Genomic DNA, 16,813 nt, shown 5'->3' with positions numbered 1-16,813 from the left:
CAATTCCAATTATTCCGGAAGTAAAATCCCACGAAGCATCAATGTTACATTTAAAGATGCTCTCACTAGGAGGAAACCATTTTGTTACAAAATCAGGTTCTCTTGCAATGGATTTGGAGGTTATTTGTCTTAGGGCCCGTTTGAATTGGCTTAAAAAGAGTAACTTTTAAAAAGTAACTTTTTAAAGTGCTGAAACTTATTTTTAAAATAAGTAGTTATGTATTTGGATAAAAGTGCTGCAGTTAAAAAAAAAGTTGTTGATGTGTTTGGCAAATAAGTGCTGGTAAACATTTTTTTATCAAAATGTCTGAAATACCCTTAAAGTTGTTAACATGATAAAAAATTGATTAATTTAAGGTTTTTATACTTAAAAAAAATTAAAACAAAATTAATTTTTTCATTTTACATCCATAAGTAATAATATCTTCCTATCATTCACATATTTCTTTATCATCACAAATATTTATAAGAGGAACATAAATTTATTATTTAAGTTAATTTTATATGCGCAACTTATTGTAGATTTTAAAAATATATAATTTGAATAGATCAAAGAAAAGATTTAAGATTTATTTTAGTTACATTCATAAGTAATAATAATTGTCTATCATTCACATATTTATTTATCATCACAAATTATTTATAAGAGGAATATAAATTTATTATTTAAGTTAATTTATATGTGTAACTTATTTTAGATTTTAAAAATATATATTTTGAATCGATCACTTGAAAGATTTAAGATTTATTTTAATTCCATTCATAAGTAATAATAATTGTCTATCATTCACATACTTCTTTATCACCACAAATTATTTATAAGAAGAATATAAATTCATATTTCAAAAATAAGTTGTTTGATTCAAATACAAATATCAAAATGATAGAGAACACTTCACTAATATAAAAGTGGAAATACTCAAATAATACAGACATCAAACGTTACCAATTTCATTAGCAATCATGTCACGAAGCCCCATCCAATAAATATCACTTTGTTCTTCCATATTTCCTTCTATATTGTTAGTGCTTGAACTTGTGCCAAATTCGAAGTCCACCGATGAAATATATCTCTCATCCCCAGCCGTTTGAAATGCATCATCCACATTGCATTTTTGTTTCATATAATTGTGAATGACCATAGTAGCAAGTACGATGTCCCTTTGAGTGTCAATGTTATAATAAGGCATATCTCGCAAAATAGACCACCTTGCTTTCCAAACACCAAATGTGCACTCTACTATATTTCTATATGAAGAATGCATATAATTAAATTTTTCAATGTGTCCTCTTGGCTCACGCAATTGTCTTGTTGTACCACGATGAAAGTCAAGAAGATGATATCTCACATTGTCTCTTTTGTATGGAGCCATAGATCCCTTCATATGTGCATATCCTGCATCCACTAAATAATATTTGTTTCCTAAAGGATGTGGAAAGTTAAGTTCACTTCTACGAAGAGCCTCACCAAATATACGACTATCATGAGCCGCTCCTTCCCAGCCAGCCCATGCAAATGTAAAACACATATTAAAATTCACAACGGCAAGGATATTTTGAGTCGAATAACCTTTACGTCCAATATAAGGTATTTGTTGACCTTGTGGCAATTTAGCTTTAACATGTGTGCCATCAAGTGCTCCAACACAATCCTAAAAATATAGGCATGTAAGCTAAAGAAATATAACAAGTAATACTAAAAAACTATACCAAACTAAAAGTTGTTACTTACCTTAAAGAAAGGCAAATATCGTTCATTACATGGCTTGTGATCTCCAACACCATCATTATAATTTAAATGTGGTTTAATAATGTCTCTTGCAAGCTTAGAAACTACTTTTAAAACACTATCAAAGTGTCTATGAACCGTCTCCCCCGAATGTTGAAAGATATCTTGTATCATTCGGTTTCCCACTCCATGTGCACAAGCCATTAAGAACATGCCTAACATTTCATGTATAGACATTCCACACGTGCGCTTGAGTCCATATTTTTTATTTAAATCTTTGGATAGATCAACAAACACCACCTTCTTTAATCGAAAATTTTCATAACAATGAGTTTCATTTCCTTGTAATATCTTTTGAATAAATATATACCTGAAACGCCTTGATGTACGACAAGGTTCTTTGAATAAGCATTTTTCATAATACATTAAAATGTATTTACCTACTATCCGGCATAGAGCCATCCATTCTTTCTCGTTTTGCTCTCTCCTAGTTTGTTCTAGTTCTTCATCTTCTTCATCTAACAAATCACTTAAATGGAGTGATATGGTAAAGTCCAAATCCTCCATTTAACTAGAAATAAAAATATCTCCAATTAAAAAAAATCAAGAGTATAAAAGTTTCATTATTTCACATGTAATGACACATATTTTACTTACTTACAACATTTTTGAATCCACAATAAATATTTCAATTCTACTACTTTATATTAGTAAAGACATTTATATAAATTCAATCACAACATACATTTTTATGTAAATCCTACACAATAAACACCTATATGTAAATTTACACAAAAAACACATATATATAAATTCAACATAACAAACACCTATATGTAAATTCAACAATTCAACATAACAAACACCTATATATAAGTTCAACACAATAAATACATATGTATAAATTCAACAAAATGAATACCTATATATAAATTCAACACAACAAATACATTTACATAAATTCAACATAACAAACACATTTATATAAATTAGGACTTAACTTAAAAAAGTTTAACCATACAATCATAATGTCTAAACAAAATTAATGATAATAAATAAAGTTCATGCATACAAGCATAATGTCAAACATAAAATAATAAAATTACTTTTTCCATAACAGCACATTCTTCACACTTTCTTAAGGCATAACTGATAGTTATACTCCATCCAAGACTTTCGAGCTTCATCCGTAGGCATCTTAAGAAACACTTGTCGAATGTCTTTTTTTAAGAAACATGTTCACAAAATAGTTGTACATTTCACCCCTTTCAAAAATATCGGGAATGTTTGCCAAAAAATCCATACACTTATCAATGGTGTGATCATCTACCACATGAGATGTAGCAGTACTTTTGTTAGACATTAACTCTACTAAAGAGTGTGTATCTTCTTTCATTGATGCAACTGTAGATTTTGTCTTACTTTTTTTCACTTGATTACTAGTTCCAATACCATCAGTTGAAATTGGTCTTTTTAGTGATGGTTTAGGAAATATAGTAGAATTCATATCTTGTGGATCATCACTTTCATCACCCCTTCATTATTAGTATTAATAAAGTGCTCCATATCATCATTATCTATACCATTTGGTCTTTCTTCGTCAAAATTTACCCCAGTTTCAAAAAATTGGGGTTGATTTGAGGCACGTGCTCTTTCCCCCGTAGCAACAATATCAGAAAATAATGCATCATAGCGAAACCATATGAGTGAAAGATCCTTATTCCTAAATTTTCTATATCGAACATCCTCCTGTAACAAAAGATGAAACAACAAATTTAAGTAAGTAAAAATGTAACAATAAAAGAAATAAAAAGACATATAAAACAATGTGAGAAATGTACCTTAATTTTTCGCTTCTATCAATCATCATCGGCCATAATTGTATTTTTGGTGGCATCTCATCCTATACTTGTATCCCCTCTCATCAATTGCTTAAAAAGAGTCCACTTGGCTTTCATGTCATCCCAATGATTTTTCATTTGTTTTTTGTATAGGGTCTTCCCATTTTCTCATTGAATGCTTTAATCGTATTTTTCCATCCATCTCTAGATAAATGACTGTTTGGTCTATTTCCTTTCCTAATATCTAATTCACATAACTCTATAAATTTGAGATGAGCATCATCATCCTACTTAGCATTAACATTAGTTTGTGTTTCCGACATGGTGTAACTGATTTGAAGATGAGAATTAATAAGAAAATGGAAAATAACTACTTCCATAATTTTATATAGATGACAAATATATACTACACACAATCAAATTATATATACATAATCCAAAAAAAAAACACAAAACATAACATACACAAAACGAAATCAGCTACAGAAGACGCACAAAAAAAAACATAATAAAAAAAAGAGAAAATCGAAAGATAATCAAGAAAAAACTTAAAGTTTCACGTTGATTTTGTTTTTCCTACATCTGATATTGTGCTATCAATCGAGAGAAAAGGAAGAAATCTAATCGAAAGATAACTTACTTCAAGCTTTAGATCTTCACCCTTCAAATCGGGAGAAAAGGAAGAAGGTTTCACGCTAAGCAGCCGCACTACGTGAAATTTCTTTTTGGGGAAAGAGATGTTAGGGTTAATTCAATATGGGCAATTTGGGAATTGTATAAAAGAATTAAGGGCAAAAGGGTAATATACTTGGTCAACATAAAATGGCTTTTAAGTTAAAAAAAAAAGTAGCCCTCACCCTACTTTTAACTTTTGGCTTAAAATAAGTCACTTTGATAATTGTCAAACATTCTAATAAGTCAAAAACTGACTTAAAACTTAAAAGCCCATCCAAACGGGCTCTTACTTTAGTCCAATCTTGCCAAAATCGGGCAGCCTTTTGGATAACAATTTCAGATCGTAAAGATTTTCCCTTCCATACAAGATTATTTCTAGCATTTCAAATTTCCCATAGGCTCATGATTGTTTCATGTAATTGATCAAGAGTCACGATATCAATTAATGACTTAAGCCAGTACAAGAGCGACGACCCAGATTGTCGCCATCCCAATGATGATTTAAGCCATTTGCCGCATTACACTCGACCAAACAGTGAAATATTATTTATGTCCCTTGGAGGAATGTTGGACATACATCGGATTGAAGAACCTTCTTATTTATTAAGGTATTACCAGTTGAAAGAAAACCATTCAAAGCTCTCCAAACAAAATTTAACCCTTTAGGAGGCATCTTCAATTTCCAGATTTTCCGCCAAAATTATCTATTTGGGGTAGGTGAAGCAGCATTGTGCAGCTCTGAATATCCACTTTTGATGGTGTATCATCCTTTTCTATCAAGTTTACATAGCCATTGATCATCCCGTAATGTAAATCCCAACGGAATTCGCGTAATGCAATCTATCTCATTAATGGAGAAGAGTGTCTCCAACTTATGAGTATTCCAAGTTCTTGTATCTCAATCAATAATATCTGCCACACGCAACTCCCACAAGTCTTCATCGGGGATATTGTGAATAACCAATGATTGTCCCACCGGTAGCCATGGATCATTAAAGATCCTAGTATTGAAGCCATTACCAATACGCTTTATAGAGCCCTTTTAAGAAGATACTTGGAAACACATAGGGACCGCCAAATAAAATTAGGATTTGATCCTTCTCCTACTGTAAAAAATTCATACTAGCGGTAATATTTAGCCTTAAATACATGGCTAAACAAGAGATTCAGGGCGAGTCATGATCGACCAGTCTGTTTTCGCTAAAGTTGTTGTATTAATATGTTGGATCCTTCGAAACCCATGCCATCTTCCTCCTTATGCTTGCCCATTCTTTTCCATGACATCCACTTGATTCCTGATCCATCATTGCTTCCATTTCGCCACCAAAAATCATTCATGACACGCTCAATGGTAAGACATGTGTCGATCGACAAGGCAAAAAGGGACATGAGGTAATTTGGAATAGCCTGGACAACTATTTTTAGTAATATCTCCTTCCCTACTCGTGACAGGATTGAGCATTTCCAACTCTAAAGTTTTGCACGCATCTTATCTAGGATAAAACTGAATACCTCCTTCTCGTTGCGTCCCACACTAATTGGCAAACCAAGATATTGTCTTGGTTTATCAACTTTTTTTATATGCAAAATCGACGCAATAACATCTTTCACCTCTTCTGTGGTATTTCTAATGAAATATATTTCAGATTTATGAAAGTTAACCTGTTGGCCAGAGGCATTTTGATAGAGCAGTAGACACTGTTTAATAGCATTTGCCTTCGATTCCATAGCTTTAAAAAAATAAGGAGTCATCTGCAAAAAAGAGGTGAGTAATTGGTGGAGCCTGCGGAGTGACTTTCACTCCATGAAGAGTGCCTTGGAGGGCATAAGCACTTAACAATGTCGAAAGCCCCACTACTACAATGATGAAGAGATATGGTGACAAAGGATCCCTTGTCTGAGGCCCCGTGATGGAATGATATCACCAAAATTCTTGCCAGCATGAGATATTTGGTAATATATAAGTACAAACCATTTTCATGATCTTTGTAATCCAATCCGAAAAAAATCCCATCTTTATCATCACATTTCTCAAAAAATTCTACTCTACTCTATCATAAGCTTTGCTCATGTCCGTTTTCAAAGCAACAAATCTCATCTTCCCCTGTGTTTTTACGTTTTAAATAGTGATTAACCTCAAAAGAAATCATGGCATTATCAAGAATAAATCTTCCAGGAATAAATGCACTCTAGGATTCAACTATATACAATCCTTCAAGCAAGATTTCATGCGATTTGCCAACATCTTGCAAACTACACTATCAATGACATTACATAGAGAAATTGGTCTTAGATAAGAGACTAGCTCGGGTTGCTTCTATTTTTGAACCAAAATAATTTTAGTAAAATTATTTCTTGGAATGACTCCATTGTTATTGACACAATTTAGTATCGCATTCGTCACATCATTATCAATTACTGTCCATAAACTCTGATAAAAACTTGGATTGAGCCCGTTTGGACTTGGCGCCTTATCTGGATGCATTGAGAAAACTGCCTCTTTTACCTCTTCTATGGTGAAAAGTCAATTCAAGGATTCATTTTGAAAAATTTACTTTGGGCCAGATCTCCTAGTCTTCCATTTATGTCCATATTGTTATGTTTTTCCTCTTAATAAAACGGTCCATGTGACCTCTTTTATTTTTTTTAGATTAAAAAAATTGACTTGGATGTAAACTTTTTTTCTTATTCCAAGCTAATTGGAAATCTTTGTGTATAATTAATAAAAAAAGAATACTAATTTATTATACAGACAATAATTGAAAATAAAATAAGGCCCAAAATGAAGTTTGGGTTGAAATATACCTAGTTGGTGATGCAAGATAATTGATGGAGATGTTAAAAAAAAAATAAAAAAAAATATTGCTACTGGAAGTTGTCTCTTGCATGAAGGGAAGAGATATATGCGGTCAGCTTATTGACATTTCAAAATAGAATTGGCTTTAGATTGTGCACTACTTTTGACATATTGGTATATTTATTATATACTTCACAAAGGGAATAATACGCCACTATTATCTGAAAAAAGTCATTTTCTTTTTTGAAAAAAATTAAAATTTAAAAAAGTCTAAAATGATAATTATTAGTTGTGTTCATATAAGAAAAGTAGCGAAAATAATTTTTTGAGATAATAATTATCAATTGAGTGACCATTTAAAAAAGGAAAAATTACCTAAATAAACAAATTATTTTACTATATTCTCTAACATTTCGTACCATTTGAAAAAATTACAAAAATCCCTACTTTACGCGATGTATTAGTAAAATACGCGATGTATCGATCGGGTACATCACTTTATGATGTATCAGAACATGCACAGTGTATCGGGACGTTACTTTACGCGATGTATCAGTTGGATACATCACTTTACGTGATGCATCAGAAAATATGCAATGTATTGGGACTTTGAGTGATGTATCTGAAACCAAAAAGTGATGTATCAGGACATTGGGGTATGTATCCAAAACTGGGACGTAGTGTATCGGGACGTTTTGGGATGTATTCGAATTTCACCAATTTTAAGAAATTTTTGTAATTTAAAAATGAATAGAAATAAAATGTAACTAGCTCTTAACATTATGAGATTTGTGTAAAATCTACTTTAAAAATTAATTGATCATACTATAATTACTTCAATGAAGAACTTGGTTAACTCTTTTTCTTTTACTTCAAAATTTGGTCCTTCCAAACAACATTCAACTTATGCATATTATACAAATTTGGAGGACATGGGCCGTTTTATACAAATTTAAGGCTGACCCACCCCATCCGGGTTAATTCATACAGGCTTTGAAATTTGATGGATCAGGCTGGGCTAGTCCATTTTTTGTGTAGGCCAGAAAATGGTCAGTCCAACCCACAAGTACGTGGGCTACGGGCTTTGCCGGACCAGCCCTTTTTTCTTAAAAATATATATTTTTATAATTTTAAATTAAATTATGATTTAAATCATAAATATCGACAAGACAATACTACATGGTGTTAGTATTACTTCTTGTTAATCAAATACACAAATAATATTATCTTTATAATAAAGTATTTATTAAGTTTGATTTCAAGTAAAAACATAAATAACTAAATAGAAATATTAACCTAATTGTTTTCCAATGATCATAATAAAACACAAAAACTATGACAATATTCCATAGGCTATGGGCCTATGGCCTATGTAGTGATTCCCTAGAAATTTTAGGGAATTTTTTTTTATGTAGTACATATTTTATAAACATAATTTGTATTTAAATTGTAATATTTCAAACTTCAAACATATTTTGAGTTTAGACTCTTGTTATTTTTAATAGGGAAAATTACGTGGTTAAGCAAACTTATACTACTTAATTACTCATCATAGCTATAGTTTGCTATAATTACCACTGGCGACTAACATTATACATTAATTATGTGGGCTGACTTCGACTTTGTATAATTAGCCACATTTGTATATGTATAATTTGCCAGAATATACAAATACATATGTATAATATACAATTATCTAACAGATATACATATACAATTCACATCTCTCCCACTCTCTGTCCTCTCTCGCTCGCCTCTCTCCTACCTCTCCCAATCTCGCTTGCATATATACAAATGCATATGTATAATATACAATTATCTAACCGATATACATATACAATTCACCTCTCTCCCACTCTCTACCCTCTCTCGCTCGCCTCTCTCCTCTCTCTCCCAATCTCGCTCGCCTCTCTCTTCCCTCTTCCAATCTCGCTCGCCTCTCTCTTTCCTCTTCCAATCTTGCTCGTCTCTCTCCTCCCTCTCCCAATCTCGCTTGCCATATATACAAATGCATATGTATAATATACAATTATCTAACCGATATACATATACAATTCACCTCTCTCCCACTCTTGCCCTCTCTCTCTCCTCTCTCCTCTCTCTCCCAAACTCGCTCGCCTCTCTCCTCCCTGTAACATGTAGCTAGGAATTGTAATTATCAAACTATAGCTATGGAGAGTAATTAGACTATTTTTGAGTGGCTATATGTGAAATTCCTCTTTTTAATAATCTATTTTATTTTTATTTTTTAATTAATTTTTATTTGGCCCACGGGCCAGCCCTATCAATATTTCTCAAGCCCCACAAATCGGCATGCTTATTCAGGCCGGGATAAAAAGCCCTTTTCTTAAATGGGTTCCAATAATCGTAGCCCAGCCCTATCAAATCACAAGTCCAACGGGCCTAGCCCATATTGACGGCTTTAAAAGATATATAGTTTCCTCGATGTATGATTATTAGAAACTGATGAATATCATTTATTATCTTTCAATATTACTAGTAAAATCACAATATTCACTAACTTTATCATTTATTATAGGCATAATACATGAATATACATTTTAATTTGACTTTATTTGACATTTATGCCGTACAACTTTAGGTATGCATAACTAAACACTTAAACTTGTATAAATTTGAATAAGTAGACACACACGTCCTATATGACATAATACAACCAGGATGCCTCATATGATACAAAATTGTCATGTAGGACGAATGTGCCTATTTGTTCAATTTTATACAAATTTAAGTGTCTACTTATACGCACTCAAAATTGGAGGACATAGATGCTAACTAAAACAAAGTTAAATGATATATTTATGTATTATGCATTTCATATATATATATATATAAAAGAAATAAAGTTGCCACTAAAGTTATTCCGAATTTTTATAAAGACACCTTAACTTAGAGGACGTCCTATTACCCCACAAAAGTATTGAATATCTTTGTAAAAGGACCATTTTGACTCATTTTCTCTACTGTGAATAGACGTGTGGTGCTCACTCATTTTATTAATTTAATTTAAATTAATTTCTTCAAATTCGATCCGACCCAAATCGTTTCAAAAAAGAAAACTCTTGTTCTCCATTTTTCATTTCTTAGTTTCTCTCATCATTTTCTTCAATCATAGGCATCGTTGAAGATCATCTCCTACAATTTTGATGTTTTTGGTCAAATTTCTTGGAAGACTAGCGGAGTAAACAATGAATTGAAGATTAACAGGTTTGAATAGTAACAATAGCAAATCGTTTTAGCTGCAAACTAAAACCCTCATCGGCATGTATATCGAAAAAGTTGTTTGTGGTTTCAATGACAAAGAATAATTTGTTGAAATCGATAATAGTGGTATTCGGAGCCATGTTTTTTGAGTGGCTAGCGATTGAGCTTGTTGTGAAACCATGGCTTGATAAAACCCAAGCTTCAATGGACAAGTCTCAGAAACATCTTGCGACCTCGACGATGACGCCGCTGATCAACGTCCAGAAGCTGGCAAGTCTCAGGTCGATGTTGATCCTCTAGAAAAAACAACTGATTTGAGAGTTTGGTTTGATTTTTGGGTTCTCAAAACTAAATGAAATTAAGTAGAAATGAAACCTTGGACAACTTTAAATTAGCTTTTTCGATTGGAAATTAAAGTGAATTCCTACCTTATTGAGTTGATTTCATCAGTTCATCATAGAGTACCTATGACTCTTTTGTTGGGGAAGTTGATGAGTTTGAATGGAGTAAATAATTAATAAAGAAAATAACTTAAATGTGGCAGTTTTTAATTGGTTTTTGTCATTAAAAACATACCTTCATGTGCGTGTTCACAAACATAATGAGAAAATGGGTCAAAATGGTCCTTTTACAAAAATATTCAATACTTTTATGGGGTAATAGGACGCTCTCAAAGTTAATGTGTCTTTTTAAAAATTTGAAATAACTTCAGTGATGATTTTATGTCTTTTCTCTCTCTCTCTCTCTCTCTCTCTATATATATATATATATATATATATATATATAAGATTAGAATACGATAAAATAAAATTACAGCTAATGAAAACCAAAACTAGTTGTATTCATATGTATACGTTGAAACATTAAACTACATATAGTTAGGGTGTCGATATTCCAATTTTTTCATGTCATATTGATTGATCAATTTTTTTGGAAGATACTTTCATTAAAGAAAATCGAATCTCTTAAAAATAAGGAAAATAACTTTTTTTTAAAAAATTAATTTTTGGTGGAGCTCTGCTCAATGCTCCTTTATTAACTCAAAATCTGTACAAAAAGATTGAGACCAAAATGAAAACAACAAAATGAAAGTTCAATCCCAACAAAATTTCGCCTTGCCCAGTCCCTTAAGGGAACCGGTTAGACTCTTACATCGTTTCCTTAGTGAAAGTGTGAAAAAATATTTTTTTTAAAATTTAATTGGGACAATCCGATTTATTAAAAAAGAACTGTACAAATATGACCAGGCCCAAAATAGAGCCAGTCCAAACAAACACTCCTACCAAATCGCTAAATCTGGAAAAAAAGGAAACTAAAATTCGACAAAAGGGAAAGATGTAGGTGAAATCGAAACTTCAGCCATCGTCTTCTTCGTTGGAGCTCTTGCAGGAGAGGAAAAGCTCGACTCTTTCACCATCTTATTACAACCATTGATGTGTAGAGGTAAGATTTGGATACAATTTGAGTTTTGGGGGTATTTCACATCGAGCATTGTAGATCTCACCAACGCCACGAAATCGTTCTCACCGGAGACTTTGCCAACTCAACTATTTCCAGGTCTACTCTACTTAGAAAATGTGTATTCCAATTTTTCTTGTACCAAAACTTGTCGTACCAATTTAGCTCAATACATCATCCTTCTTCACCCTCGACATATTGAGCTCAACAAGGAACTAATAACACTGCCTAAGGATTTAGAAAGAGCGCATATTGAACGAAACCAGGTACACTGCTCCCCTTCTCTATTAATTTCATGTATTATCAATGTAATCGATCAACTACTACCGGTTCATTTGCTTCTTGATGGCTTGTGAATTATACAATCTTATTTGCCAATTGAGCTACTTGATTTTGTTTATCCTCCCTCAATTCTAAAATTCCCATTCTGGAAGTGTTTGATTCTGTGGTTTGGTGTCTGACTCTTATCCATGCTTAGTAAGGTCTTCGCCTCTTTGGGTAAATCTTGAAAGGTGTTAAACGATATTATCTCAGTACCTGCAAAAGAAAAAAACTAGATTAGCTAAAAAAATCCGCCATTCTGTTGCCCTCCCTTAATGTGTGTTCAATGACAACCTCCATCCCTTTCATGAGCTCTTGAATTGTTCTAATCCCCAAAGAAACTTCCGAAGGTATATCCCATGAACCATGAACCATGAACCATATTCTTAACAACTTGAGAATCGGTCTCCAATGTTAAAGGGAATAAATTATTCACCCTGCAGTATTCTTTACCCATTCTCCAAGCCACCACCTCTGCCACCAAGTTATTAGCTATGCCAATCCTTTTTCCTTCAGCATAAATAAGACCCCCCTGGTCATTTCTTATGCAGAAACACATGAGCTAGGACCAAGATTACCTTTCGAAGCTCCATCAGAATTACTTTTATATTCTCCCCTTCTAGGCATCTTCCAATACACAACTTTACAACTAATTCTAGGGGTATAATTTGTTAAAAACCTTATCAAATCCGACCAATTATCATGTATGTTGTGCTTCCATGGATATAGGGACTTGGCCAGGAAAAATAAATTTATGGCCATTTCCTTACTCATATTTAAATAAGACATCTTCCCTTCATATCTAATTATGTTTCTTCTCTTCCACACTTGCCACAAAATAAACATAGGTATAGCTTTTAAGATAGGAATGAGTTTTGTTGATGCATCTGTGTTCCACCATTTGTAAATACTGGCTTTTAGGTGTAGGAAAGAGCCCTCAACTCCTACTGTATTAACAAAGTATCTCCATAATGAGTTGGACATTGTACATCTAATAAAAAGATTTCAATAGACTCCTGCACTCCTTCCTCACAGCAAACACACACTACGTCTTCACAAATCTTGTACAAAATTAAAACTTCCCCTATAGGTATCCTGTTTCTCTGAAGTCTCCATATGAAAAAAGACACCTTGAAAAGGATCCCTTTCATCCAACTCAACTGTTGAATGATATGATTGCTAATCTCCTCCTCAAAATTGACATGCAACATATCATAATTCCACTCTCCATGTGTAAAACATTAACCTCCTCAAGATGAGTATCCCTAGTTGCATCAATAGGGAGAAAATAGTGGAGGGCCCCCAAATTTGTCCAATTGTCATACCAGACACTTGAGTGACCACATTTGGGTTCCCACCATATTTGTTGATCAAATATTTCTCTAGACTCCAACATCTATTTCCATGTTAGTGAACCACCTTTCCATTCCACCAACTGGGCCCTCTCCCCTTTACAGTACTTATTCCACATAAAGTTAGTCCATAAGGATTTTTTTGTTCTGAAAGTCCACCACAATTTTGCAAAAAGAGCCTTAGATACATCAAAGAGGGATCTAAAACCCAATCCACCTTCTTCTTTGTTATAGATGTCACTCCAAGCCAACCAGTGCCTGTTTCTTCCTGCAGCCCTGAAATTCCACAGAAATCTAGCAAACACTCTATGTAAATCATGAATCATATAACTTGGAGTAGTCATAGCAGATAGGAGATAAATAGGGATACTATTGAGAACATTTTTAATCAAAACTGCTTTACCCCCAAAAGAGAGCATCTTACTCTTCCGAGTTTGAATCTTATTGAGAACTTTTTTCATTAATTCAGCAAAGTGCACCTTTCTCTTTTTAGCACTTCCAATAGGACAACCCAAATATATCAGAGGGAACTTACCTTTAGCAAAAGCAGTCTTCACTTCAATCTCTTTAATCAAATTCTGGGTAGTCTTATGATAGACAAAGAAGGAACTCTTCTCCTTATTAATCATATGCCCTGATTGTGCCTCATAATCTTTTAAAATTTGCATCAATATATTCAGTGATTTCCCTTCAACAGAGGTAAAAATAATAGTATCATCAGCATAAGCTAGATGATTGATGTTGTCACTCCACTTAGGTAATCCATAACTCATATAAGCTTCATTGTTGAACAATGAATTAAGAGCTCTTGTTAACACTTCAGTAGTTAAAATAAACAAGGCAGGAGATAAAGGATCCCCTTGATTCACTCCCCTTGAAGACTGAAAGAAACCATGAACTTGACCATTTATAAGAATATAATACCAATTGTTAGCAACTAGTCTCCAAATCTTATCTACTACAATGGAATCAAAATCCATCTTCTCCATCACTTTAATAAGAAGATTTCAGTCCTCTCTATCATAAGTCTTAGCCATGTCCAACTTGATCACCACATTAGCTGGCTTACCCATTTTCCTGATATCTGTAATAATTTCTTGAGCTAGTAGAACATTCTCAGTGATGCTTCTCCCCTTTACAAATCCTGATTGATTTTATTAAATTAGAAAAAGGAGAAAACTACCCAGTCTATCATTCACCACCCTGGAAATAACTTTGTTGATAAAATTTCTCAAGCTAATTTGCCTCATGTCTAAGAAAGATTGAATAACTTCCTTTTTTGGAAAAAGCATCAAATTAGTATGTGTGATGGGACTTAGGAAGAGTGCTACCCTGAAAGAAGGCACCTACCACCTCAACCACATCATCTCCAACAATATGCCAACATTTTTGATAGAATTGACCAGTAAACCCATCAAGGCCACGTGCACTATCTCCATTTAACTCAAACACCACCCTCTTGATTTACTCCTTAGTAGTCATTGCATTGAGAATTCTTTTATTTTCCTCAAAAACAACTCTATGGATATTTTGCATTAATGACACTTCTCTTTCATTTTGATCCCCTGTGAATTGATTCTGATAAAATTCTTGAGCAGATGCTGCAATTTACTCTGAACCCTCCACATCCTTCCATATTTTGAATTCTGGTAAGAGCCAACCTCTTTCTCCTACCTTTAACTAAGTTGTGGAAGGACATTATTCTTCCCCCCTTCTGTATACCATTGGATTCCTGATTTTTGTCTCCGAAACTCCTCTTCATAGTGTATATATTTCTTCAATTCTGCCTGAGCCTGCTGATGAATCATTATGTTATCTGCTGAAGGATCTTCTACAAATAGTTCTTCCTTCGCCTTAACTATTTCTTCTCTAATAGATAATTGCTTGAAAATATCCCTAAATGTAGCTTTACTCCAATTGGAAAAAGCTACTTTAGTTTCTTTTTCAACTTATGCTTGAGCCTAACAAACACATCCTTCTCTTCTGAAGCTACCCAACTGTCATTCACCACCTACCGAAAATCATCCCTTTCTGACCAAAATTTAAGAAACTTGAATGGTGTTCTTACAATGTTAGTCTGTTGACCACAAGTGAGCAGTAAATGAGCATGATTAGAACCTTTTCTTGCTAAATGCTCAGATTCCACCATACCAAACTTTCTAATAAAAGACTGATTCATCAAATATCTATCAAATCTTTTGAAGATACACCCACAATCAATCCTACCATTCCACCATGTGACTGGACTTCCTTTAAAGTTGATACCCACCAATTCACATGAATTTACACAAAATGCAAAATCCACTGGAAGACCCCCAATCTTTTCTTCCTCATTTATAATGACATTAAAGTCACCCCCAATAAACAAGGGAGAATCATTGATTTGACTACTAATATGATAGATATCATTCCACAGATTCAATCTCTCTATTGCTTCACACTTTGCATACACAATTGAAACCATCATTAGTTGATCTGTTTCCAGAAATTGGAGTCTCAATGATAACATTTGTTCTAAATCAGCTAACACTTCCACCATTGCAATTATAATTAGCATACTCTATGCCCAACCTCCCTTTGTACTTTTAGATTGTATTAACACTTTGAAATGGCTCCATCAAAGCTATAATAGAGAACTTGTGATGTCTATGCAATATTTGAATTCTATGGAATGATTTTTGAGTTCTAACAGACCTCACATTCCAGAATAATGTCTTCATAATCATTTAGCGCAATTCTTGATACCCAACCTAGGGTTGGTTCTTGTGGGTAAAAGCTCCACCTCTACTTTTTCCTTTACTCTTTGATGTTGTAGGGGGAGATAATTTGTATGTACCATTTCTGCTATTAGTAAGTTACTAACTTCCCCTTTACCTTCTATCAAACTGTCTTTTGTGTAACTCTTATTTTTTTTCTCCTTTATTTGTCTCTGATGGGAGACTAATTCATGCAGGGTCTGAGTATGCTACAATTTTGGGCCAACAGTAACTAGCAGTTGCTGATTGGGAACCGTCTATGTATCCTTCAATAGAACCTGATCTGAATGTTTAGATGGATACTATCCAACATTGGGGTCTACTATGTGCAATGGGATGTGGTAAGTGGCATGTTCCAAAACATTTTGTGTATCTAGAGCCTCATTCTCTCCATGTGTCCTGTCAATCAAAGTTATTTGTATTGTGTCCCCTTTGTCCATGACTTCATTCCTGGCATCCATTATGTGTTCATCATAGTGTTCTGGTTTACTATCTCTCAGCACTATATGGCATGCATTGCTCTGAACATTCTGTTTTACTATTTCCCTTCTTGATACCTTCTTGTGATATCTTCTTTTTCCTTGTGCCGAGGTAGCTAGTGTTGTGTTATACCCTGCTATCCCTTTTCCTCCTTGTTCCTTATTGTATATTAATCCTTC

The 16,813-nt window shown here is 33.4% G+C and overlaps 1 protein-coding gene and 1 pseudogene across 1 annotated transcript; both read right to left on the bottom strand.

Moving 5' to 3' along the window:
- Nucleotides 1-935: 935 nt before the first annotated feature.
- On the bottom strand, nt 936-1,933 carry LOC125863895 (uncharacterized). The gene is made up of 2 exons (XM_049543866.1): nt 1,733-1,933; nt 936-1,652 (listed from the first exon to the last, which is right to left on the bottom strand). The coding sequence occupies exons 1-2, from the start codon at nt 1,931-1,933 to the stop codon at nt 936-938; spliced, it is 918 nt and encodes a 305-aa protein (XP_049399823.1).
- Nucleotides 1,934-2,857: 924 nt separating this feature from the next.
- Nucleotides 2,858-3,893, bottom strand: LOC125865144 (L10-interacting MYB domain-containing protein-like; annotated as a pseudogene).
- Nucleotides 3,894-16,813: the final 12,920 nt, after the last annotated feature.

Source organism: Solanum stenotomum, chromosome 5, assembly GCF_019186545.1.
Source record: "Solanum stenotomum isolate F172 chromosome 5, ASM1918654v1, whole genome shotgun sequence".
Classification (NCBI taxonomy): Eukaryota; Viridiplantae; Streptophyta; class Magnoliopsida; order Solanales; family Solanaceae; genus Solanum; species Solanum stenotomum.
Note: the sequence above shows the minus strand (reverse complement) of the source record. Positions and strands in the feature narration are given on the sequence as shown.

Coding starts and splice junctions, on each gene's coding strand:
- LOC125863895 (XM_049543866.1), bottom strand. CDS start 1,933: ATGGCTTGTGCACATGGAGTGGGAAACCGAATGATACAAGATATCTTT. Junction 1,653..1,732: donor GATATTTGCCTTTCTTTAAG/GTAAGTAACAAC, acceptor CTATATTTTTAG/GATTGTGTTGGAGCACTTGA.